This window comes from Medicago sativa, chromosome 3, assembly GCF_051527215.1.
Source record: "Medicago sativa cultivar Bolivia chromosome 3, Bolivia_mono, whole genome shotgun sequence".
NCBI lineage: Eukaryota > Viridiplantae > Streptophyta > Magnoliopsida > Fabales > Fabaceae > Medicago > Medicago sativa.
The window spans coordinates 46,920,719-46,948,535 of NC_140751.1; the positions used below are offsets into that span (position 1 = coordinate 46,920,719).

General features: G+C 33.8%; 2 protein-coding genes across 2 annotated transcripts; both read left to right on the forward strand.

Moving 5' to 3' along the window:
* The first annotated feature begins 309 nt into the window (after window positions 1–309).
* LOC146937785 (putative sucrose-phosphate synthase 2) lies at window positions 310–11,163 on the forward strand. The gene is made up of 12 exons (XM_085751910.1): window positions 310–1,344; window positions 2,829–3,061; window positions 5,932–5,995; window positions 6,098–6,790; window positions 7,151–7,288; window positions 7,485–7,616; window positions 7,701–7,877; window positions 8,060–8,113; window positions 8,214–8,276; window positions 8,691–9,590; window positions 10,010–10,137; window positions 10,719–11,163. The coding sequence occupies exons 1-12, from the start codon at window positions 1,066–1,068 to the stop codon at window positions 10,996–10,998; spliced, it is 3,141 nt and encodes a 1,046-aa protein (XP_085608036.1). The 5' UTR covers window positions 310–1,065; the 3' UTR covers window positions 10,999–11,163.
* A 1,977-nt stretch (window positions 11,164–13,140) lies between these two features.
* Window positions 13,141–26,374, forward strand: CALS7 (glucan synthase-like 7). Its single transcript, XM_085751911.1, has 43 exons — window positions 13,141–13,492; window positions 14,381–14,481; window positions 14,930–15,042; window positions 15,138–15,225; window positions 15,478–15,588; window positions 15,697–15,852; window positions 15,984–16,067; window positions 16,220–16,311; window positions 16,431–16,554; window positions 16,660–16,794; window positions 16,883–16,959; window positions 17,077–17,164; window positions 17,356–17,484; window positions 17,614–17,731; window positions 17,935–18,266; window positions 18,355–18,407; window positions 18,545–18,605; window positions 18,805–18,889; window positions 18,982–19,031; window positions 19,139–19,225; window positions 19,429–19,533; window positions 19,635–19,729; window positions 19,820–19,901; window positions 20,145–20,308; window positions 20,410–20,533; window positions 20,801–20,892; window positions 20,997–21,090; window positions 21,195–21,346; window positions 21,424–21,533; window positions 21,623–21,733; window positions 21,985–22,053; window positions 22,153–22,339; window positions 22,431–22,536; window positions 22,644–22,766; window positions 22,847–22,962; window positions 23,063–23,146; window positions 23,292–23,404; window positions 23,486–23,715; window positions 24,159–24,956; window positions 25,043–25,093; window positions 25,300–25,485; window positions 25,667–25,926; window positions 26,078–26,374. Exons 1-42 carry the CDS (start codon window positions 13,282–13,284, stop codon window positions 25,904–25,906), a joined length of 5,727 nt encoding a protein of 1,908 aa, XP_085608037.1. The 5' UTR covers window positions 13,141–13,281; the 3' UTR covers window positions 25,907–25,926; window positions 26,078–26,374.
* Window positions 26,375–27,817: the final 1,443 nt, after the last annotated feature.

A 27,817-nucleotide genomic window follows, 5' to 3' on the forward strand; every position in this document is an offset into this window, starting at 1 on the left:
AACCTGAGTCCAATTACTATCCTTGATCAAACAATTATTTTTTCAAAAAATAAGATTTAATTGTCGGATATTTTCTCAATGTATATTAGAATTTACGGAAAGGATATCGATATAGAATACTCAACATGATTCAGAAAGTATGACTTCTTTTGCTTCCATAATCATAGAACCAAGTAGACGAACCGATCTCTCTCTTACTTCTTTCTAGTTTATTCATTACACGTGTGTATGTCTATGTCCCACCATTCAAAGCCACGTGGTACTCTCCCCTTTGCCATCTCCTTCTCTTCCACCTCTCACTCTCTCTCACTCTCTCTCCTTCTCATACCAATCATGTAATTCTCACAACTACACCACCGAAATCTCTTCCTTTGAACTCTTCCACATCAAATCATAAACATCTTTCTCCTCCATCTTCTTCCCCATGCAACAACCATCTATCTCCATTTTCCCACAAAAACTCATACTATAATCACTCACTTCACATAACATACAAAAAAACTACAAAAACACGTTTCCATTTTCATTCTCTCCTAACAAACAACACCTTATTAAACCATCATCACGTATAACACAAAACTAGTACACCTTCTCAAATTCTTTCAATTCTCTTACTTTCCTTACCATTCAAGAAACCTTCCTCTACTTCCATTACCTTGTCATCTATCATATATAGTTTCTTGTTTGGATTGCTTAAACAAAAACAAACAATCCCACTTTTCCTTTTTTTTTTTTCCTTTGTTTTATTCTTTTACTTCTAAAGAAGTATTAAAATTAGGGTTTTAACCGCAATTTGTATCGCGCCATCAAGATTTTGTAACGTGGTTAATTGAGGCTGTATCAGTCATATTTGATTTCATTAACTACATTTGACTGCAATTCTCTACGATATCAAAGATTATTGCATCAATCACATTTAACCATAATTCTCTATGATACGAAAGATCGTTACATCAACTATATTTGACTGTAATTCTCTACGATATTAAAGATCGTGACGATATTGTCATCATAAGTGCAATTTAAAACATTGTGGAGAATTGAGATAAGTGAGTAAGTATAGTGATGGCTGGGAATGAATGGATAAATGGGTATCTTGAGGCTATATTATCAACTGGGGCATCAACCATTGAAGAGCAAAAGCCACCACAAGCAGCTCTTAGAGATGGAGGCCATTTCAATCCAACAAAGTACTTTGTGGAAGAGGTTGTGGCAAGTGTTGATGAATCTGATTTATATCGCACTTGGGTCAAGGTGGTTGCCACACGCAACACAAGGGAAAGAAGTTCAAGGTTGGAGAATATGTGTTGGCGTATTTGGCATCTTGCACGAAAGAAGAAGCAGGTTCTTTCTCTATATATATTAGATTTAAATTGTAAATGTGGCCGCTTAAAGATTTTGAGGACTCATCTACCTCAATTTCAACAGCACCAGCACTTCTAACTTTATATGGTGTTAAAATGAGCTGATGCTGTTTAAATTGAGGTTGCGGAGACCTTAAAACTTTTATACAGCCACAATTATTGTAGTTTTAAATTGCATTTGTGGCTACACTTCTAACTTTGTATCGTGTTAAAAATAAGAGTGGCACGGTTGAAACTGCGGTTAAAAAGACCTCAAATCTTTATGCGGTCACAATTATGGTTGTTGACCGCAATTTTAAACAAGATTGGAATATATAATTTGATTCTGCATTATAAAAGAAATCTGTCAAGTTAAGGTGTGATTGTAGAATTGATTGTTACATTTTTTTAATAAACAATTGATTGTGACATGGTTTGTGAATTGATTGGATTTTGGGGTTGATATGAATTTCATGGAATTTTTATTTAATTCATGAAAGCATTTGTTAATGGAAATTATGTCTTTTTATTGTTTTGATATCTATAACTAATAACTAAATGGTATGACTCATTCAATGCCATTGCAAATATAAAACCAGTTCATGGTGATTCCAAGCCTTAGTTGATCAAGTGTTTGAGAATTGAGCCAAGACATCTGACAAGTTTAAGAATGAAGTTTAAAAGTTCAAACTCTAATGACTAGAGTAATATACTAAGAACTCACATGTTAATTCTCTTAAGGTTTCTTTCTCCTTGTTTTTCATATCCTTTTGTCATTGCCTCACTGGGCCTTATTTTTTTAATAGGACATTTTAGTCATGTGTATACCTTTCCATTGAGTTCACTCTAAAACATGAATACAAATATGTGAGTCAAAATCTTTTTTATGAGTTAAGATCCTCTCCATTTGCTAAAAGTAAATGGATAATGTCATTTGGTGAGAGATAAATACAAAAAGTATGTAGTAGGTCCTACCACTAAGTGAGTCTCACTATTATTAATTATTTTCAAACTTCTTTGTGTTTTTATCTCTCCAAATGGAAGAAATTGAGAAACTAATAAATGGAGATAATCTTGACTCTTTTTTTATACACTCTAAAACATTTAAAAACTATAGGAATAAAGAGAATAAATGGAGAGTGGAAATGAAGAGAATCCTAACTTATAAAAAGAGAAAATGAAGTTTATTAGTATCTCCAGTTCTTCCATTTAGAGAGATAAAAACACAAAGAAGTTTGAAAATAATTAATAGTAGTAGAACCCACTCAGTGGTAAGACCCACTACATACTTTCTTGTATCACACACTAAAGGTAATTTAGTAGTTTGGTTGCGTACAACTATATGCATGCAAAAATAATTTAAAACTAAATTAATATAAAAATATGACATTATTGATTTGATGAAAAAACATATCTAATCAAACTCCTACAAATTTGGGGGAACCATCATTCACTAGGGACAATATTTGTTTAATTTGGGTGTAGTTGGAATGGGAGGAAGTACAGAGATTGGCAAACAGAAGATGGGAGAGAGAACAAGGACGTAGAGATGCTACAGAAGACATGTCAGAAGACTTGTCAGAAGGAGAAAAAGGTGACAATGTTGTGGACATGGTGCAATGTGAGACTCCAAGACAAAGATTCCAGCGACAAACTTCTAATTTAGAAGTATGGTCTGATGATAAAAATGAAAAGAAGCTTTATATTGTCCTCATAAGGTAAGCACATTCACTCCTCCAAAAGTGTTTAATTACGCTTAGGCCTTAGGCTGTGTAGTCTTATTTTAACTCGATATCGGGGTAAAAACTAACTAATTCAGTGGATCAATTCCATCGTCCACTAACGAAGGGTTCGTTTAATGTCAGAGTAAAAACTATGTAGTCATAAGTCTGAGGTTAATTTTAGTTTGGACAAGTGAATGTTGGGGTTTAACTTGGACCAGTTGAATTCTGATGTCTAAGTTAGATACTAATCTAAGCCTACTCTAAGACTGCCCGCAAAGTAGTACTGTTGTCATTTTGTGAAAATGGTTGCCTGGGCCGGGTATAACATGGACTGATAAATATTTTTTAAAATTTATGTGAAAATGGTTGCCTCTCTCTCTTCATCTCTTTCCAAATTTATTTTTCCTCTATCGATTAAACTTCACATTTTTTTTTCTTCTCAATATCAAACATCACATCTGACCATTCTTATATGTATGTTTCATTTTCACCGAAAAATTGCTTTCTAGAATGACTATTCTAAAACAATGCAGGTTAGGTGTAATTGTCTTGTTGATTTGGGTGTTTAAACAATTTAGAACAACATGCTCTCTTTCATGGTCTTGTTGATTTCATTTCCGTTTTATGCCTTGTACTCAGCTGGATTTATAGAGCAAATTCCCATCAATTACAGATCTAGTGGTTTTAATTTTAACAAATTTTTAGAATTATTCTCAAATTCAAGATCTATTTGTTTGGTGAATTAAGTTATACTGATAATTTGATAAAAGGAAGGAGAAAGAGTAAATGAATATGTTAAGATATGGGTTGTGAAGAGATTATAAGAATTATTTAAAGGAGGGTCTTTGTTAGAGAAAGAAATAGAAGGAAAATTAATGTGAAAGGTAGGAAGAAGACGAAGGTGATGGAAAGAGGAAGAAAGAGAGAGTCTGATACAGTGTACAATACAAGGTTGGTCACCCAATTGCGACCTTGTAAATTTAGTCCTTACTTAATTTTAATATCATTTTTAATCCCTACAAAAAAAAATTTACTTATAATTTTAGTCCCTGCTAAAATAAATTTTGTTTAATTATCCTTAAACTCTTCAATTTTTTAACGATTCTTTTTATACAAGTTTAGAACACTATGAAAGGTTCATTTACTAAAATCTATAATTTTTTAACAAGAAATAAATTAAATATGAATTTTTTAAAACGACAAAAGTTTAAGATATAAGTAACAAAAATATGGACGTAGAAATCAAATTTTTGCGATATTTTTTTCGGAGGACCTTTTAATAACGTTCTTAACACGCCTGTAAATAATTGTTGAAAAACTTAAGAGTTTAAGCATAAATTAAACAAATTTGGATTGAGTAAGGACTAATATTGAGTGCAGAAATTTTTTGTAGGGATTAAAAATGCTATTAAAATTAAGTAAGGACTAAACTTACAAGGTCGCAATTTTGTAGGGACCAAAAACATAATTAACCCTATTTTTTTATTTAAAATAAAATAAAATAAACTTATGAAAACCTTCTATAACATGTCATTTTAATGGTGCAAGTTGAACCCAAACTTGTACTAGTCCAAACTAAAGGGACCCTAAGTCTAGTATCATGTTTAGTCTCTGACCATGTGACATGAGGTGTGAGTTATTTGTAAACAATTTATTAAGGGGAATTAGTCACTTTAGTCCCTGAATGGGGAACGATTCGTCAATTTAGTCCCTGAATGCAGATAATATGCAAAACAGTCCCTGCATGGTCAATTTCAGGGACTAAAGTGACTAACGAAGTCTACATTCAGGGACTAGATTGACTAACAGAGTCTGCATTCAGGGACTAAATTGACTAACAAAGTCTACATTCAAGGACTATTTTGCAATTTATCTGCATTCAGGGACTAAATTGACGAATCGTTCCCCATTCAGGGACTAAAGTGACTAATTCCCCATTTATTAATGTAATAAATTAAGTAGAATCATTGTAAGTGATGCATTCGGTTGAAATTGTATATTGTTTTGAGCAATGATATATGTACATCCATTTCATGACAACTTTAGTGACAACCTTATTTTTCTCTCTTTTTATTGGTCAAAAACAATGGAGAGAGAAAAAGGAAGAGAGAGGATAAGACCACCATGTGAGTATGAGAGAGAAAATTGTACAAAAGTTGTCACAAAATGGTTGTACAAATATCATTTCTCTATTGTTTTATAAGCTATGAAAAAGTAAAGACTCAATTTGGTCTCTTACAATTTTCTCGCCTTTTAATTTATTCTCTTGTTCAAATATTCAAATTAGTCTCTAACATTTTTATACGGAGGACAAATTAGTCTCGACTCACTATTAAATAGGCCCCAATTTGTCCTCAATTTAAAAATGTCAAAGACTAGTTTGGTATTATTTTTCGTCAGAGACTAAATTGGACCGCGAGAAAATTGTCATGGACTAAATTGAATCTTCACTCTATATTACAAGGATTACTCATTTGCCATAGTAGAAGAATAGTTTAGCTATGCTTCAGCTGCATTTTACTGCTTAAATAGGAGTCAGTTTTTAAGTATCACCAGCATGTCATAATAAACAACCAATGATGGAATTGTGTCCATGGTGAAATATTCTTTTTGTAGTTTGGACTTGTTTGAAGATCAATGTTATTAATGAATACAATAAAATAAAATGTAATTGCATTGTAAAGCTAAACTATGTTCAATCAAGAAACCACATGATTTATATGGAATTTTTACCATTTATGTTTTAGAATATAGTTTCATTTTTTTTATCACTAATGATGTGAAGTACATCTGGAAATGAACTCTAGAAATGTGTAAAAGTTTAATAGTTGCTAATGCTGTAACCTTGTCCTTTTATTCAACAGTTTGCATGGATTGGTTAGGGGAGAAAACATGGAGCTTGGTCGAGATTCTGACACCGGTGGACAGGTATTTGACATTCCTACATGTATAAATTACAAATTTACATTTGAATTTATGTTTCTCCTCCGAATAAAATGGCATTTAATGTTTGAAGTAATGTAATATCAGATCAAATATGTGGTAGAACTTGCTCGTGCGCTAGCGAAAATGCCTGGAGTATATAGAGTTGATTTATTTACACGCCAAATCTCGTCACCAGAAGTTGATTGGAGCTACGGGGAACCTACAGAAATGCTAACCGCAGGTGCAGACGATGATGACAACATTGGAGAAAGCAGTGGTGCATATATCATAAGAATACCATTCGGTCCGCGCGATAAATACCTCCCAAAAGAACTTCTTTGGCCATATGTTCAAGAGTTTGTTGATGGAGCATTAACACATATTCTCAATATGTCAAAAGCATTGGGCGAACAAGTCGGCGGAGGTCAGCCTGTTTGGCCGTATGTGATTCACGGACATTACGCTGATGCCGGAGATAGTGCTGCTATTCTTTCTGGCGCTTTAAATGTACCGATGGTGCTGACCGGTCATTCGCTTGGAAGAAACAAACTCGAACAACTTCTTAAGCAAGGGCGCCAATCAAAGGAGGATATCAATTCAATGTATAAGATGATGAGGAGGATAGAAGCAGAAGAACTTTCTCTTGATGCTGCAGAACTTGTTATTACTAGTACAAAACAAGAAATTGAGGAGCAGTGGGGACTTTATGATGGATTCGATGTCAAGCTTGAGAAAGTACTGCGTGCTCGGGCCAGACGTGGTGTCAATTGTCATGGTCGATACATGCCAAGGATGGCGGTAATATGTTAACTGATGTTGCCTTAAAATATACTACATGAGATTAAATGTTCAAATTGAAGTTATAATATTCCTTCAAAGTTTTGGTGTGCCTTTTTTCGCTCTTCCAGTTTCACCCTTCATCTAACCGATTTTATTTACAACTGTATCATTTTTATACAATCAAATAACTAAAATTCTTCAAATAATCGCATAAAATTTTGTAACTTCCATTATTTTTATTGCGAAAAGCAGACACAAATGTGCCTGTTTGCATGCTAGTGAATGAGTATGTTGTTTTCTTTCTGTTTTTGTATCTTCATTTCATCGCGCAAATATTCCACTTTTGTTGAATGACTCAATGAAGTACACTCCTCCCAGGTTATCCCACCTGGTATGGACTTTAGCAATGTTGTGATACAAGAAGATTGTCCTGATGTTGATGGAGAGCTTGCTCAGCTTACTGGTGGTGGTGTCGAAGGGTCTTCACCAAAAGCAGTGCCTCCAATTTGGTCAGAAGTGAGTAACTAAGAATCCGGTTTCTTTCTAACATTAGTGTCAATGACATTAGTTATGAGTTTTGTTTTTAATTGTGATAGTCTGATAGAGAAAATATGAAAGCTAATTAGAAGAATGCAATTTCGAAACGCTTGCAATGTTTGAATATTTTTTCAGAATTTTCAAAAGCATTCAATCTAATGCTTATTTTATGCAGGTGATGCGTTTCTTTACAAATCCTCACAAACCTGTGATCTTGGCCTTATCAAGGCCAGATCCAAAGAAGAACTTAACCACTCTTTTAAAAGCATTCGGTGAAAGCCGTCCTTTAAGAGAACTTGCTAACCTTGTAAGTTTACTTAATTCAACTTTCCTTCTCAGTGGAAACTATTCTTTTAATTTGTACAAGATAGACTAATATATTTTCAAACAGATGCTCATAATGGGAAATAGGGATGACGTAGATGAGATGTCTTCGGGAAATGCTAGTGTTCTTGTAACAGTGTTAAAGTTGATTGATAAGTATGACCTATATGGACAAGTTGCATACCCTAAACATCACAAGCAGTCGGATGTTCCAGACATATATCGATATTCGGCAAAAACAAAGGTATATTGTTTCATCGTCATACATTGCCAGTGTAAATTATTTTTACACTAACATTTATCAGAACCCATTGTTTGCATGTCACATCATCAATTTTAAAATGTAGTTACAACTTACAAGAATGGTGTGACATGTCAAAACAATGAATTTTCATTGAACAGCTAATAATTTGAAATTTCTTTCAGGGTGTTTTCATAAATCCTGCACTAGTTGAGCCTTTTGGTCTTACTTTAATTGAGGTAGGTATATTAACTAATAAGCTACTCGTGTTATATTGATCTCATTTCAATGCTTAAACTGAATTCTTTTTTTAGTCTGAATTTGTTCGTGCTCGTGCAGGCTGCAGCACATGGCCTTCCAATGGTGGCCACTAAAAATGGTGGACCTGTCGACATTCATCGGGTAAACAAAGAATTTACCGTTACATTAGTTATATGAATCATGGTTATCAGTATCTTATGATGCATGAGTCGTACCAGCCACTTTTTTTGGTCAACTTTTTATACTCGGCGACTTTTCTTTTACCATTTGATTTATAACTTTTGATGTTCATATATGATATATTAGTTTATAATTTAGCTAAGTCTCTTGATTTTTTTCTTTAATTGAAAATATCATATTTTTATTAGTAATACATCTTACTATTCATAAGATTCTATTCCTCGGAAAATAGTTCTCCCAATTCATGGTATGAATCTCGATTCGATAACCATTATTTAGACTCAAATTTCGACATACCTGTTATTTTATGCACATACTCTTTGGATATATAATGAATCTTGTAGCCACTCATTATGTCTCGTTTTAATGTGTTAGGCTCTCAATAATGGTTTGCTTGTGGACCCGCATGATCAGCAAGCAATTACTAATGCATTGCTCAAGTTGTTGTCAGAGAAAAACCTGTGGCATGACTGCAGAAAAAATGGCTGGAAGAATATACACCTATTCTCGTGGCCCGAACACTGTCGTACTTATTTGACTCGAGTCGCGGCTTGCAGGATGAGGCATCCACAATGGCAAACTACTACTCCAGGAGACGATATAACTGTCGACCAGTCGTTCAATGATTCACTTAAAGACGTGCAGGACATGTCCCTTAGGCTCTCTATTGATGGTGACTTGGCCGGAGCTACTGGTGGGGCCGATATGCAAGATCAGGTTAAGAGGGTACTAAGCAAGATGAAGAAGTCAGACTCTGGTGGTTTGAATGACATTGCTGAGAATGCACCTGGAAAATATCCTCTATTGAGGAGACGGCGGAGGTTGATTGTTATAGCGGTCGATTTATACGATGATAATGGAGCTCCTGATAAGAATATGATCCAAATAATTCAAAGAATCATTAAAGCTGTTCAACTAGACCCTCAAACTGCAAGAGTTTCGGGATTCGCTTTATCGACGGCTATGCCGATACTACAAACAATAGAATTCCTTAAATCGGGGAAAATTCAAGTAAATGATTTTGATGCTTTGATTTGCAGTAGCGGGAGTGAACTTTACTATCCCGGTACTTACACTGAAGATGGAAAGCTTGTTCCTGATCCAGATTATGAGGCGCATATCGACTATCGTTGGGGCTGTGAAGGTCTAAAGAAAACCATTTGGCATCTTACAAATACTCTCGAAGGTAGAGAAAAATCTTCCAGCCCTATTGAAGAAGATTTGAAATCAAGTAACGCACATTGCATCTCATACAAAATAAGGGATCTTAGTAAGGTACATGATGAAATTCACTTTTGTATATTGATGAGTAAATAGATATTTTAGTCTTTCAAATTGTAAGGGTCGGTCAATTCAATCCCTCAAATTTCGAAATAGCAATCAATTTCGTCCCTCCATCAATATACTTCTGCAGTAAACATCAATTAAAACAAATAAAAAACGTACACATTGATTTAAATAGTCTTTTGATGCATCAAGATGAGCATAGAACCTTTAAAAATTATACAGCAAAATTTTAGAAAAGGACTAAATTGATTGGTATTTTTCAACTTAAGAGACAAAATTGTGATCTTGCAAATTTGAGGAACAAAATCGACCGACCTTTACAATTTCAAGGACTAAAATGTCTATTTACTCATATTTTGACATTTTGTTTTATTGATTGAAATGATCCTTGTAATTGTTATTTTCAGGCAAAGAGAGTTGATGACTTGAGGCAGAAGCTTCGAATGCGAGGCCTACGATGTCATCCTATGTACTGCAGAAGGTCAACATATATGCAGGTCATTCCGCTCCTTGCATCTAGAGCACAGGCACTCAGGTAACTATTGATCATAATCAAGTAACAAAAGGAAATTCTTTTTAGAACTCATAGTACAAGACTTTCTCAAAATGAAGGCTCTGATGCTAACATACATGCGATGAATCATGAGAGTTTCTTTTATACCAGACACATCTTCAATCTGAAGGGTCGATGTTACATTGGTTAAAACCAAACTAGATGATTAGCTAGTTTTAAGGTCTTGTCAAAAAAAAAAAAAACTAGTTTTAAGGTTCAATCCTACAGTTTCCCCTTTTTAAAGTGATGGAATTGGCTAGTTCAGTGTTTGTGCAATCTTAGCTTGATATGGTTTTATACAGTGTTGTCAAATCACGACCATAACGAAGATATATCACTATAGAAAAGCAGAATTTGAACAAATCACTATTTCTCCGCGCTATGCTGTCTAGTACAAAGTGTTGTCAAATAGCAGCGCTGTAGCCTATAGCGCTTCAATGTAGCGGAATCGGAACAGCCTTCTGTCATCTGTGATCCGCGATTGCTAACATCGGTTTTATTTATAATTGCAAACAACTCTTAGCATTCAATAGTTGATTGATCACTATTTTCTTATATGTTAGGTATCTGTTTGTCCGTTGGCGACTTAACGTTGCAAACATGTATGTGATTCTTGGACAAACTGGTGACACGGATTATGAGGAATTGATTTCTGGAACACACAAGACAATAATCATGAATGGTGTTGTGGCTAAAGGTTCAGAAGAAAAACATAGAGGTCCAGGAAGTTACCAAAGAGATGATGTTGTACCTGATAAAAGTCCTCTTGTTGCATGTATTACTGAAACAAGTGTGGAAAAAATTGCTAATGCTTTGAAGGAACTATCTAAAGCTCAAGGATGATGATGATGATGTTATTCTCAAGTGCTAAAGTAAATTACAGCTAGGTGTAATTTTTTATATTTTGTTTTATTATTAAATTTTGTAAAAAAAAATAAAAAAATTGTACAATGACTGTTACCTTTAAAAATCACCAAATGAAAGTTTGATTTTTTATTTTTTTTGGGTGACCAATGAAAGTTTGATTTAATTCTTTAATAAAAAACATATGAAATGCACAGGTTAATATTGAAATTTTAAACTAAAATTATTTCGAAAAAGTTGATGATATATTTTAGGGTTAATTATGTTTTTGGTCCCTACAAAATTGTAACCTTGTAAGTTTAGTCCTTACTTAATTTTAATAGCATTTTTAATCCCTACAAAAAAATTTTTACTTATAATTTTAGTCCCTGCTAAAATAAATTTTGTTTAATTATCCTTAAACTCTTAAATTTTTTAATGATTCTTTTTATACAAGTTTAAAACACTATGAACGGTTCATTTACTAAAAACTATAATTTTTTAACATGAAATAAATTAAATATGAATTTTTTAAAACGACAAAAGTTTAAGATATAAGTAACAAAAATATGGACGTAGAAATCAAATTTTTGCGATATTTTTTTTGGAGGACCTTTTAATAACGTTCTTAACACGCCTGTAAAAAATTGTTGAAAAACTTAAGAGTTTAAGCATAAATTAAACAAATTTGGATTGAGTAAGGACTAATATTGAGTGCAGAAATTTTTTGTAGGGATTAAAAATGCTATTAAAATTAAGTAAGGACTAAACTTACAAGGTCGCCATTTTGTAGGGACCAAAAACATAATTAACCCTATATTTTATATTTAATTATTGTCTGTCAAATATTAAGAAAAGGTAATGCTTGTGACAACAAGCTGGCCTCTTAAGAGTTTATTTAACTTCCTTAAGAAAAAAGAGTTATTTCACTTGGTGGGACCTGGTTCCCAACTTTATTAGGGATCAGTTTATACATGACATTTTTTTTAAATAACATTATAGGTAATTAGGTATGAAGCATTAACGAATGTTTAGGGTATTTGATTTCATGGAAAAACATTAGGTACAAAAAGAAGATTCTCTACTTCTGATCACATTTTCTCCAATAATGTTAGTGTATGTGACAGATTTGCTCTGCCTAACTTTAAATTTAAATAGTCATATGTTATATATACTTTATATAGTAAATATTCCACTCCATTTCTCAAAACAAATGAAGGAAGCCATTTAGAAAAAGATAGACACAAAAATAGATAGTTGATTATATCACTAAAAAATGAAGGTCAAAATTGCACAATCGCAATATTTAAACAACCAAAAGTGCATTAAGTCAATATAATAATATATTCAAAAAATTGTCAAAAAATTCTACCAAATACACCCTCCGGACATTATTTTAAACAAAATTTTCCTTTTCAGATTCATTGAATAACTGATGTATCTGATCTATATATAAATCAAATACCTCAAATATTCAATAAACTCGAAAAGTTGATTTTAGTTAATATTAGTGATCAGAGAATGCATATTAATTTATACTGATCCATTTTTCTTCGAGTTTAAGACGGAGGAGAGTATGTTTATAGAATGCGAGGGAGGTACAAGTAACAAAAAATTTGATTAATTTGCGGACACATGTCCCTTCATTTTTCGAAAATTGTCATTTGAGGAAACTTAGTACTAAAAAATGAAATCAACATGCTGACTGTGTTCCATATCTAATTCACTTTTTTCACTTTACACGTGCTTTCCTCAAACTCTTGTCCCTTCAAACAACAATGATTGATAGCAACTCCAAGCACCAAACCATCTCACCTTAATTCCTTTGCATGTAAGGATTCAAAGACCAATCTTTTCTTAAAAAAGTAAGCATGAAAAACACAAAAAAGCATTGTTGTGATGTGTAAGTGTTTTTGTAACATTTGTTTATTGTCACCAAAAGATAAAAAAAAAAAAAAAAAGCACTCACAAAAACAAAACATTATCAATATTATCTCAGTTCTGTTCCTTTCTTTTTCTTTATTCAATAGTTTTTCTTTTTACCTTGCTATTAGAGCAATTCCAAAACCTCTTTCTCAATCAAAGTATCATTCTTTTTGGCCTATTATTTCATTTCAAAAAGATGGCAACTTTAGTTTCCTTAACTCATCACTACTCAACACACAAATGCTGTTTTGGTTTTTGTTCCAAGAACAAGAACAATAATACTGAGAAAAGAAGAAACTTTAAACTTGCATTGGTGATCGTGTTTTCGGAGTTGTTTGAGACCGGTGTGGCAGAAACATGGCTAGCACCAGTGGGACAAAGGGTCCTTTTGAAATCTCTAGACAACCTTCAAAGAGGATGATAAGGGCACCTACAAGGACTGTTGAGTTGCCAAATGAAGAAAATATTATGGATAGTGAGATTGTTCCTTCTTCTCTTGCTGTTCTTGTGCCAATTCTTAGAGCAGCTATTGAGATTGAAGGGGAGAATCCAAGGGTTGCTTATCTTTGTGAGTTCTTTTTTCAATTCTTTTTGCCATTTTTGCTTAATTATATTATATACATATACATTTATGAGTTGCATATGAATGTGTTCAATGAATTGATTTTGCCCATTTTTTGTTTTTTATGAGTGTTAAAGTTATACACTATGGATTTCCTTGGAAATTTTGTGTGTAATTTATTATTATTTTTGAAAAGATTAAATTTAATTGTAAACCCACTTGGGTTGGCCTAGTGGTATTGGCTTGAGACTTGGGAGTATGCTCCTCCTCAAGGTCTTATGTTCGATTCCCTCTGGTGTCAATTGTCAATTTGGGTGGGCTAATTTAGCTTATTCAAAAAAGATTAAATTTAATTGTAGTTAGGGATTGATTATCTTAAGAGTTGTAAGATTAAATTTAATTGTAGTTAGGGATTGATTATCTTAAGAGTTGTAAAAATCTAAGATAGACCAAGCAGTAAAGATTTGAAATCTGAAATTTGTATCACATTTTACTGCATGATTATAATTTTTTAGGGGGTAGGATTAAAGAAGAAAACTTTTATGAGGGGGAAAAGATTAGAAGAGCTGATAAAATGTCATGCAGTAAAGTATCAATCTTTTTTGCAGTTTCAATTGTTTTTCCCATTTTTTGTTTTTTGAATAAAGATGCTGCTGGTCTTAAGAACCATTGTTCATATGAAAATGAGAAAACCAACTCTGGTTTTTGAATTGTTACTTTGACATCAAACACATTTTTAAAGTCAACAAGTTCTCATTCAACATCTAAAAAGTATAAATTAGAAAAACAAAAATGGAAGCCTAACTAGTTACTTAATACATCATGTAAAAGACGTTATCAACTTATGTTTGCAGAAGAGTATACTATATTAATTTATTTTCTTTGTTTAATTAGGTCGCTTTCATGCATTTGAGAAGGCTCATACAATGGATCCAACATCAAGTGGGCGTGGTGTTCGTCAATTCAAGACTTACCTGTTGCACAAACTCGAAAAGGTAAACTGACTAATTTTAATTTTTCGCTATTCTTCAATATTTTGAACAATGATGAGTATCTCGTGGATTCATTCTGTTAAGTTTCTAAGGTAGATCAATTTAGGTAAAGGGACGTTTTTCCTCCCTGCAGCTTTATTGATCACAAAAGAATGGTTTACACGAGATTCTAATCTTTCCACCCGATTTCTTCTAGTTCAAACTACAAAGAATACATGATAACCCCTGAAGCTGACTCATTCTCTTTATATATAAGGAATAACGTCAATATAACCAATTAACTCCTAACTGACACAAACACAAAATATTAATTAACATTTGACAGAAATTATGGTAGAGCTATAGATCTATCATTTACGAACAACAACACCGTTCATTTCTTAGTTGCTACAAGAAAAAGAGGCTCTAGTTGGTGATATATTAACTATTTCAAAACATTTGCTGGCTGCAGGAAGGAGAGCTTACAGAGCAACATACTAAAAGAAGTGATGCGAGGGAGCTACAGAATTACTACCAATATTTCTACGAGAAGAGAATCCGGGATGGTGAATATACTAAAAAACCGTAAGGCTTGATTGATCTTACTTAAACTTGCTCTTGCACGTTGTGTGAATCAAGTAATTTTACAATTGTCTTATCTTCTGATATTACTTCTGTAGGGAGGAAATGGTTAGGAACGTTCAGATAGCAACTGTGTTGTATGAAGTACTGAGGACTTTGCTAACTCCACAAACTATTGAGGAGAAGGTGTGTTTTTCTTTTATTATGTTACCATCACTTAAATTTGTGGAATAATCTAAATATAGAGGGTCTATGAGGTTTCAGCTCAGTGGTAAGAGTTTGACATTATAACCTTAACTCCCCTTGCGAGAAGATTGTAAAACGGCCATTAGGGCCATGTTAGTTAATGAAAATTTCCCCCTTCCCGTCTTTTTTTTTTTTTTTTTTTTATAATAAGAATAGCAGGAACATGTACTGAGAATGTTATTTTCATGCCAGACAAAAAGATATGCTGCAGATGTTGAGAATAAGAGGGGACAGTATGAGCATTACAATATTCTTCCATTATATGCTGTCGGTGTTAAACCAGTGATCATGGAACTTCCCGAGGTTTGTATGTCGCATACATGCATTTTCAATTTTGCTACTGCTAATGATATTACCTTCCTAATAATTTGCTTGTGTATTTTTTTTCCTCTCTTTTCTATGAAATTATAGATCAAAGCTGCACTTGCTGCTTTAAGTAAAGTGGATAATCTCCCAATGCCTATCATTCATTCAAGACCTGATAATGATGATTCTACAATGCCTATGGAGAGGGTTAAAAATGTGAATGATATACTTGATTGGATTGCCTCCATTTTTGGATTTCAGGTAATGAATATTTCTCTTCTCTGTATAGTTTACCCTTCAATTTGAATATCTCTTTTGTTTATATGTAATTTTCATGTACATAATCAGTGAATAATCCAATTTAATGTTTTTGTGTATTTTGGAATAAAAAGAAAGGAAATGTGGCAAATCAAAGGGAGCACCTTATATTATTGCTTGCCAACATAGACATAAGGAATAGGCCTGCATCTCATGAGGTAAATTATTATTTCTTCAAAAAGTTTTCGTTTTTTTATGTATGCTTTTTGAACGTAATATATTGGACAGCCAGGGTAGTGCCAAATTTAAATTCTTTAATTATACTTCTCATCAATCATTGTATTGAACACTAAAGAAGAGTTTTTTGCAGATCCGTGAAGATACTATAGAGAAGTTGATGGCCACAACTTTCAAAAATTATGAGTCGTGGTGTCATTATGTGCGTTGTAAATCAAATATTAGGTACTACAATGATTTACGAGTTATAGAAGTGAATTTGTGTATCCTAAATTTCACTCTGTATAATGCTTATACTACAATAGCTCTGACTCATTTTTGTATATGCAATTTTTCAACAATAGGTATTCAGATGGTCAAGACAGACAACAATTAGAACTGATTTACATTGCACTTTATCTTCTAATATGGGGAGAAGCTTCAAATATTCGCTTTATGCCTGAATGTCTTTGCTATATTTTCCATCATGTAAGTTGTCCGTAGCTGTAATTCAAACTTTATTAAAGTCATACTATTCATCATATTTTCCTACGAGCCTATCTTGATAACTCTTTTTTTTTCTTGCTTCCGAAGATGTGCAATGATGTCTTTGGGATTTTATATAGCAATACCTATCATGTGAGTGGGGATGCATATCCGATAGTAACGCGTGATGATGAACATTTTTTGAGGGAAGTTATTACACCACTATATGAAGTTTTAATGATGGTAAGTATGCTACATAAATAATTCATTAGTCGTTTATGCATGTTTTCAAATGCGTTCCTTAAACCGTTTTCTGTGTTTGGTGACAAAGGAAGCAAAAAGATGTAACAAAGGCAAGGCGAGTCATTCCAACTGGAGAAACTATGATGATCTTAATGAATATTTTTGGTAAATCTTCCACTGATATTTTAATTATATATCATATAATAAAATACTCAAAGCATTGCTATAAACTGTTTTTACGTTCTTTGGATACCAATAAGCTCAAATCTGTCCTTTTTCCAGGTCTGACAAATGCTTTAAGCTAGGTTGGCCGATGAATCTCAACTCAGACTTTTTCAGGCATAAAGATGAGACACAGACAGCCAATCAGGTCTATATCTATTTTCTCATTACATTTCCTAATACATAAATTGACATGGTTGTGTGATTAAACTTTTTGGTATTTTTGGGAAGCATTGGTCTTGTTCTAATTGCTTGGATAAGTTTGTATAAACTTGTTTCAATTGGAACCTACATTACTTTTTTTAGAGACCTTTATTGAAGTATAAATTCATGTGGCAGGGCCGTGGCCGTACCACCACTGTACCTGGGAAGAAGAAGCCTAAAACCAATTTTGTTGAAGTTCGTACGTTTTTGCATCTTTATAGGAGTTTTGATCGAATGTGGATTTTTTTCATATTGGCTTTACAGGTAACCTTAATTCTTGGACTTGCCGTACTTCTTTTTATGTTACCTTTACCTGAAAACCCTTGCAATTGGTTAAGACTTGGAATTTTACCATGCAAATTTTCTATCATTTATGACAGTAATTTTTTACAGGCAATGATTATAATTTCATGGAGTAACTTGGGACTTGTTGGAGTTCTCACTGATGAGGATGTGTTCAAAAATGTTTCTAGTATATTTATAACATATGCTATTCTCAACTTTTTTCAAGGTACTCAATTCCGATATATCTTTGCTTTTTTCTGCACCTACTGTTGTCAAAAGGTTATTTAAAGAAATGTAAAATATATCCTTTAGGCGCCATTCGATGGTCAGGGTCGAATAGGGACGAATATGATAAGAGAGCTGGATAATGACATGATAGGATTAAGGCTTGATTATGTCTTATTCATTCGTGTATTTGTCTAATTGCAGTAACTATTGATATTATTCTTATCTGGAATGCATTGAGGAACATGAAATTTACTCAGTTGCTTCGGTATTTTCTGAAGTTTGTGGTAGCAGCAATTTGGGTTGTTGTTTTGCCAGTCTGTTTTAGCAGTTCTCTGCAGAATCCAACTGGTCTTATACAATTTGTCACCAATTGGGCTGGCGACTGGGGGCCCCAGTCAATTTATTATTGGGCTGTTGCGATTTATATGATTCCAAATATAGTCGCTGCACTACTGTTTTTCCTTCCACCTATCCGGAGAACATTGGAGCGCTCAAATATGCGAATCATTACCCTTTTAATGTGGTGGGCTCAGGTCAGAAACACAAGCCGTGTTTATGTTTTTAGGCTATTTTTACCTTTATACAGATGCTTCGTTTATCTAACTTCGACTTTTACTGCAGCCAAAATTGTATGTTGGCCGAGGAATGCATGAGAGCATGTTTTCACTAGTGAAGTAAGAGATAAATTCTTAGCAAATTCCTTTTAGTGCCAATTACATGCTTCTGACTGTTGCGCGCATATATTATGCTTCTATTATTAATTTCTTCTCTTTATATCATTTCCGCTATAACATACATTTTGTTTTGGCAGGTACACTCTTTTCTGGGTCATGCTTCTGATTAGCAAGCTAGCATTCAGTTACTATGTGGAGGTATTATTTCCGTAAATTGCGTGCTTTGTTTTTTTTTGTTACATATCTCAGTCCAGTATTAGTACTGAATTTGATTCAAAGTACTCCACTACCATTTATAGATCGACTACAATACACAGAATCAAACAAAATACTTATTTTAAATTGTAATCCATTATATTTGTTTCTCTGATCTAATAATAAACTATCCTTTTAATAGATAGCACCCCTCATTGAACCAACAAAGTTAATCATGGCATTGCATATAGATAACTACCAGTGGCATGAAGTTTTTCCAGAGAATGGTATCACTTTACGACTCTTTTCACTATCTGTGTACATATTCTGTTATCGACTTATAGCTATATCTTTAACTCGCATTCTGTAAATGCTACAGATATGCACAATTTAAGTGTTGTCATTTCAATATGGGCTCCAATTATCCTTGTGAGTTGTGGAACAGCAATTTTGATTGACAAACTTTATCTATTTTCATTGCTTTTAACATTATTGTGACTTAATTCATTCCTTTTTTAAATGTTTCTTTATTATAGGTTTATTTTATGGATACTCAAATATGGTATGCCATTTATGCCACTTTGTTTGGTGGAATTATTGGAGCTTTCAGCCATTTGGGTGAGGTATGTGTAGTAAATCTATTGCAATAACTTATGTAACATCCTCGTAATTTTCCTCCTTTCTTATGGGATTTTTATCCTCGAGAACAAAAATATCGCAGAGTCTTCTTAAAATATTTGACCTTTTTCTGATAATGACAGTACTAAATTCATATTGATGTTATCTTTTCTGTTAATTATCTTCGTAAACATTTTTGCATCCCTAGATAAGGACACTCGGAATGCTCCGGTCCAGATTCCAAGCTGTACCAAAAGCATTCAGTGAAAGCTTTTGGACTGGAAGAGACAGAAAGAATATACAAGAGGAATCAGTACGGCATTTTATGTTTCAACATGCTGCATGAAATTATATGACCACATAGATGCTAGTTAGAATTTACTAGGATTCTTAACAATGGAGTTTCTTTTGCAGGATGATGCATATGAACGGGATAATATTCAATACTTCTCTCAGGTTTGGAATGAGTTTATAAATTCTTTGAGAGAGGAAGACCTCATCAGTAACAGGTTCAAATTCAAACTTCTTCTTCGCTAAAATATCTTGAGATTTTTGAATTTCAAGTGTATAATTATATCTCTTGACTACTAACTTTCCAGGGATAGAGATTTGCTTCTTGTTCCGTACAATTCAATTGATGTTTCTGTCATCCAGTGGCCTCCATTCTTGCTTGCTAGCAAGGTTTGTCATTTGAGTTGCTCTGTAAGGCCAATAGTTTATATCAGTGTTATCGATTGCTGATAGCGGACCATGGCTGAAAGGCAAAAATCCGCCATAAAACACCATGTCGCTACCATCCTTCAGAAATTGGTCATGGTGGTTGTCAAGAAATCCACTATGGCCGATGTTTGACAACACCGGTTTACATTAATTTATTTACAGTGTCTTTTGGTTTCTTCCTAAACCGCTTTGAATATGTGATAGATTCCTATAGCTGTGGACATGGCAAAAGATTATAAGAAGGACGACGATGCTGAATTGTTTAAAAAGATCAAGAGTGATGGTTATATGTACTCAGCAGTTGTCGAATGCTACGAGACTCTCAAGGACATCATACAGAGCCTTCTGCTAGGTGCAGAAGATAAGCAGTAAGGATCGGAAAAAAAATACTTGATAGCCTCTGTTTTCCATTTTGATTTTTTCTTAATATGATCCTCATGACTTTTGGTTTGTTTCTTGTATGATATAGTTTCATAGATCTCATATGCGCCAAAGTTGAAGAATGCATAGAAGACGAAGTATTTGTCAAAGAATTCAAGATGAGTGGCTTGCCTTCACTCAGTGAGAAATTGGAGAAATTCTTAACTTTATTGGTAACTTTTTGCCATTATTTTGTTAATATATGAAGCACAGACACTCCTCGGATGATGTGTGTCCACGTGTCGGACACGTGTCCGACACCGACACATATAATTACACTGAATTATGTGATTTTCTCAAATTATTTGCGGCGTCGGCATGTCAGTGTGCGTGTCGTGTCCGGTGTCCATGTCCGTATCCGTTCTTCATAGTATATAGTTCAATTCCTTCATGATGGACTTATTGAGGTCTTCTAATTTTTTTACCCTTTCCGTTGGCAGCGAGCTGAAGACAGCAAGCCGGAATCTCTAGTCAATGTGCTACAGGATATTGTAGAAATTATCATACAGGATGTTATGGTTGATGGCCATGTGTACGTTTGAATTGATTTGGACAGATATTGGTATATGGATTTTCTTTTTAAAAACTATAATATATAATGGTTTATGATATTGGTTTGGTTCTTCTTTTCTTCAGAATTCTGCAAACACCTCAGCATAATGTAGACAAACAGCAGAGATTTGTTAACATTGACACTTCTTTTACACAGAAGAGATCGGTGATGGAGAAGGTAGTCTTATCTTTCCATCCACACTCTGCTAAACGTATTACATTATTCTTTTCAATTAAGCTGTTACTTATTAGTCTCCGTTTCGTTTCATTTAATTTCTTTAGGTTATTAGGCTTCACTTGCTTTTAACAGTCAAAGAATCAGCTATAAATGTGCCACAAAATATTGAAGCCCGCCGCCGTATCACATTCTTTGCAAACTCCTTGTTTATGAATATGCCAAAGGCTCCTAAAGTTCGGGATATGTTGTCCTTCAGGTTAGTCATTGTTATATCTTTTTATTTTTCATTTTCTCATGTTTCCTTGATGTGTAATTTCCTTACTTCTCTTTCAGTGTTCTAACACCATATTACAAAGAGAATGTTCAATATTCCAATGATGAACTCAAAAAGGAAAATGAAGATGGAATTTCAATTTTATTCTACCTAACAAAGATATATCCTGGTGAGTATTGCTTTTATATGCATCGTTATCATTTCTTTGTCTTTAACGTATTTCCACTCATATTATTGCCATATATTAATGCAATGCAGATGAATGGGCCAATTTTGATGAGCGCATAAAAAGTGAAAATCTTGAAGAAGATAGGGAGGAGAATATTCGTCAGTGGGCATCTTACAGAGGACAGACACTCTCTCGAACAGGTCTTGATCATAGTGTGAATGTCACACATAACATACATGCATATATGTGTGTGTGTGTGTGTGTTTATATATATATATATATATATATATATATATATATATATATATATATATATATATATATATATATATATATATATATATATATATATATATATATATAGACACACACACATATATACATACATGCATGTACGGATATTCCAATTTAGATTTTAATTTTCCGACTTTTTCTGTTTGTTTTCTTGTAGTTAGAGGAATGATGTACTATTGGCAAGCCTTACTCCTCCAGTACCTCATAGAAAATGCGGGCGAAAGTGGTAAGTTCACTATTTCACGTGCTGATTTTCGAATTCAAATCCCAAGATTTAGTGGAAACAATTCATTGACGAAAGAACTATACAACATGTCTAATGTAGGTATTTCTGAAGGCCCCCGGTCATTTGATTATAATGAAAGTGATAAGAGGCTTCTTGAACAAGCGAAAGCTTTGGCTGATTTAAAGTTCACCTATGTAGTTTCTTGTCAACTGTATGGTTCTCAAAAAAAGTCTAAAAATACTTTTGACAGAAGTTGCTACAATAATATTCTCAATCTGATGGTCACGTAAGTCCATACAACTGTTTTCATCAACTGTATAGGGTCGTTTGTAAACGGAATTTGGATCGATGATGGTAAAATGGAACTTTCCATGCAGGCACTCAGCCCTTCGTGTTGCTTACATAGACGAAACAGAAGACACAAAAGGAGGAAAGAAAGTCTATTACTCTGTTCTTGTCAAGGGAGGGGAGAAGTATGATCAGGTATGGACAAATCTATAAAAAAAATTAAAAAAGAATCTGTTTAGATAAGGTTCAGTATGATCAAGTTGGCACGGGTTTGTCGTAATGATTCTATGTTGTATTGATAGGAAATATATCGCATCAAGCTTCCTGGTCCTCCGACGGAAATTGGTGAAGGGAAACCTGAAAACCAAAATCATGCCATTATATTTACTCGTGGAGAAGCTTTACAGACCATCGACATGAATCAGGTAACTGTGACTTTAATTTAAAATATATTGATAGCTAAGAAGTGATTTCGTATAACTCAATGCTCATTTTCTCTTTATAGGATAATTACTATGAAGAAGCTTTCAAAATGAGAAATGTATTGGAAGAATTCCACGCACATAAAGGGCAAAGGAAACCAACTATATTGGGTTTAAGAGAGCATATATTTACTGGAAGGTTTGCCTTGTTACTGTATTTAGTCTTGTATTTAACTATTTTAATATTATCAAACATGTTATTTATTATATATGCTTACATCATGTTTCTTATTTTGCAGTGTTTCATCACTTGCTTGGTTTATGTCAAACCAGGAGACCAGCTTTGTGACCATTGGCCAACGAGTTTTGGCAAATCCCTTAAAGTAAGTCCCAATTTGTTTCTCCTTAACTGCTTTCAAATTTGATTCTACATGCAATTTATTATCAACAGTCTTATCTTGTATTTTTCCTAGCATAGTAAATTTTTTTGTTACATGTTTTAAGTAATCCACGTTCCTGAATTTGCAGGGTCCGATTTCACTATGGTCATCCAGATATATTTGACAGAATCTTCCACATAACCAGAGGTGGCATAAGCAAAGCATCAAAAACTATCAACTTAAGCGAGGATATATTTGCAGGTACGTCCAGTCCAGGTTGAGTAGAAACTGTCTATCCGATGAATGGAAACTTTCACTTATTGTGCTTTTTAACATCTATAGGGTACAATTCAACTCTACGCCAAGGATATATTACACATCATGAGTACATACAAGTTGGTAAGGGGCGAGATGTTGGCCTGAATCAGATTTCACTCTTTGAGGCTAAGGTTGCTAATGGAAATGGAGAACAAACACTTTGCCGTGATGTTTATCGTCTTGGAAGACGATTTGACTTCTTCAGAATGTTGTCATTCTACTTCACCACAGTTGGATTCTATTTCAGTAGCATGGTAATTTTTTAAATTGTCTTTTGAGGATCGTATCATGATAGTTAATTGCTAATAGTAATATTACATTCATGGAATGTACTTTGCTGAATTTGAGTATATCATGCTTTCATCCGATGTAAGAGTTAGACTTTGTTGCATACACTTCCTAGTTTCAGAATAAAGAATAAATAAAGAACATTAGAAATCAATAAATAAACTTGCAGATTGATTCTTCTGTGCTCTGAGCTATTAAATTGATATCAATGAACTAATATGTATTCATGATGTGATACATCATTGTTCCTACAACTTGAGTGAGGTACAATACAATCACAAATTTGATTAGACGACTAAGTATGATATCAATAGGACTTGATTGATTATGAAAGCACATAAATCCTATTTTTCGTTGATTAAAATGGGTTTACACTAACGCATTTATTTGGATGTGACACATTTTTCAGATAACCGTGCTGACTGTGTATGTGTTCTTATATGGACGATTATATATGGTATTAAGTGGAGTTGAAAGAGAAATTATTTCAAGTTCAAACATACATCAGAGCAAAGCCCTCGAACAAGCCTTGGCATCTCAGTCTGTTGTTCAGTTAGGCTTGCTGCTGGTGCTCCCCATGGTTATGGAAATTGGTTTGGAGAAGGGATTTCGGACTGCCTTGGGTGATTTCATTATCATGCAACTGCAATTAGCCTCTGTGTTCTTTACTTTCCAGCTTGGAACGAAAGCTCATTACTATGGAAGAACGCTCTTGCATGGAGGCTCTAAATATAGACCAACTGGTCGGGGATTCGTTGTCTTCCACGCAAAGTTTGCTGATAATTACAGGATGTACTCCCGAAGTCACTTTGTGAAGGGCCTCGAGGTACTAATACTGTTAATCATTTATGAAGTCTATGGCGAATCATACCGAAGCTCAACTCTTTATTTCTTTATCACAATCTCAATGTGGTTTTTGGCCATTTCTTGGTTATTTGCTCCATTCTTGTTCAATCCTTCTGGCTTTGATTGGCAAAAAACGGTGGAGGATTGGAGTGACTGGAAGCGGTGGATGGGAAACCGTGGTGGTATTGGTATTCCATCTGATAAAAGCTGGGAATCTTGGTGGGATGAAGAAAATGAACACCTGAAATACACCAATGTCCGAGGGAAAATACTTGAGATTGTTCTTGCATGCCGCTTCTTTATCTACCAATATGGAATCGTCTACCACCTGAATATTGCGCGTCGTAGCAAAAATATTCTGGTACAACAATTTGTTTTCTTTGTTCTACCTTAATTTTTGCAAATTTTACCCCTCCATCTAACTACCTTTGGTTTTTCTTATCGTAGGTATTCGCGCTTTCTTGGGTAGTTTTAGTTATAGTCCTTATCGTCTTGAAGGTATTTTTTTTGTAGCTCAGAGCATTTCTGATGTACTTATGCCTAAATTAAAGCCTAATAACATCAAAAATTTATTCAAAAAACATTTCTTTTTGATCAAGCAAGACGAGCATTAGTTTAGACCATAGTAACGGCTGTATAGTTAAAATTATAGTATGAATAAATCTAATTTCTGATGTTTGCATGAAATTTGTTATGGGCGTCAGATGGTTTCCATGGGTAGACGAAGATTTGGTACCGACTTTCAGCTCATGTTCCGTATTCTCAAGGCACTTCTGTTTCTCGGCTTCTTGTCAGTAATGGCAGTGTTATTTGTTGTGTGTGCGCTTACGGTATCAGATTTGTTTGCTTCCGTTCTTGCCTTCATGCCCTCTGGATGGGCCATTATTCTGGTAAGCTAAATTTCCTGCATCACAGCTAACAACCATTTTTGCTCATTTTTCCGAGTTGCTATTGTATGATATGTAAATATGCTTCTTTTTGTTTTAATCTCTGCAAAAAAAAGTTGCTGTTTATATATGAGTTTAATCCCTGAAATTACAACATTTTTTTTCTTTCTCTTTTGCAATCAAGATTGCACAAACATGCAGGGGACTCTTGAAGTGGGCGAAACTATGGGCTTCAGTGAGAGAACTTTCAAGAGCATATGAATATGTAATGGGATTGATAATTTTCATGCCAACAGCAGTTTTATCGTGGTTCCCATTTGTGATGGAGTTTCAAACCCGGTTGCTATTCAATCAAGCATTTAGTAGAGGACTTCAGATTTCAATGATTCTTGCTGGAAAGAAAGACACTTACAAAACTGAATGATGTGTTATCATATATTTTAGGTAACATCTTGCATTTCCTATATGATTTTAATTTATATGCGCCGTCAATGTAAAACCTTTTAACTTTAACGATAACTACTTCTAAACTCGTACATATGATTGATTGTGTAAATTTTCCTCTACTCACTGATTCCATATTTTTCCAATGTAGGAAGGAACCGGAAGTTTTCAGTTTGAAGAGAACATGATTTTTTGGGAATTCTGATTATTTCCTTTCCCTGTTAGCTCAATTTTACTGACTTAGAACATAGAACAGGAATGGAAAATTCAAATACAAAATCTAGGCAATGGCTAAAACAGCATTTTTATTTTACATTTTGAAATGACATATTTATATCAGCATTGTATATGTATCATATGAGTATAAGGTTTATTTATGTTAATATTATCATAGAAAGAGATTCAGACAAATCATTATACCTCAATTTAATTCAAGAAATTCTTTTAATTTTGTTTTTTCTTATATATTATGCTCAAGCGAGTTACATTCAGATGGAATTTTAAAGGGAACCTAAAGTGTATGAAGATTTTCGGAAGCTGAACCTTTCATAGCTTTGTTGCTCTATTTATCCCATCCAATAACTGACAAATCTAACTTCACAACTGTCAGTTGTTACTTGAAGTTTCTAGATATTATTTTAGTACACACTGTTGAAAACTTTGCTGTGTAAATTATACGAATTGTTTCGATATTCTTTTGTGCGAAAAAATCCATTGTACGAATAGCACAGTTGAAAAAAATATTTTACTCGAAGCATAGTCGTGCAAGAAAATACGTGACCAGCTCAAAGAATCTGTTGAAGCCAATACATGACTTGATCAAGGTAGTTACTTACTACAATATTTCCACAAATATGTAAACCAGTTTAACAACAGTTTTCAAAAATCAAATCTAATATTTGACATTATGAACAAACCATGTTAGCCACCTTATGAACACCCCACATCAGAAGTATGCTTCTATGTATGGTAAACTCTTTTGAATAAAAGAACTTGTGATAGCATCCAAGTCATTCCTAGTGTCTTGGAAGTTGATAATATTCTAAGAGCAGTCTCAAAGCAGGAAATAACTCACTTCTTTTAGCAATGGAAGTTCTGTGTGTAGAACAATGGAAACACCAATGTTTGACATTTGAGGTTTACCAGGAACGTCATGGACTCATTTTCAAATTTCATAGATACTGTTTTATACAACCACTTCTTCCTAAACCCTAAAACTAGTCAAATAAAGAGTATATTTTAAATTTTCAGGAGATTTACCAAACTATGATATCAAGATAAGGATTGTAACTGTTTATTATGAACAATGCTCCACTTTTTCCAATGTTTTGTAGAGTGACTCAAAATTGGAATTCCGGAAGTGCCAAAATCGGTGGCCAAAAAATGGAAATAGGGGCCCGATTTTGCTCAGTGTTTTGAGCCTTTTCATACGGCAAAAATCGGCGCCCGATTAGGTAAAATTGGTGCCCGATTTTGTCAGCAGAAAAAAATAGAACGTATTTTTATGGGCTCAGATTTGTTCCAATTATAGTGGAACGGAGGGCTGCTCTCTCCCCCATACTAGGTCAGTATTGGACCGAACTGGGTAAACAAATTTCGTGTGCTCTCTCCACACATCAATTATTTTATTGGTAACAATTTCACAACACAATGCCTTCTAAATTTATTACATGGTTTGAGTAAGCTTTGATCACAGATTGCTTGAGTACTTGGATGGAAGAAGTGATCAGTTGAAAGTGTTGTCAATTGCTTGCTCATTGTTTCAATTGGCTATTTTATTCCCTAGAAAGATAATCTTTTCATCTTATCGCAACTTGTCCACACCAGGTTGCAGCGCTTCAACTGGAAGTTGTGGCACTACTGATGATGATTTTTTCCAGTTTCTTCGAGG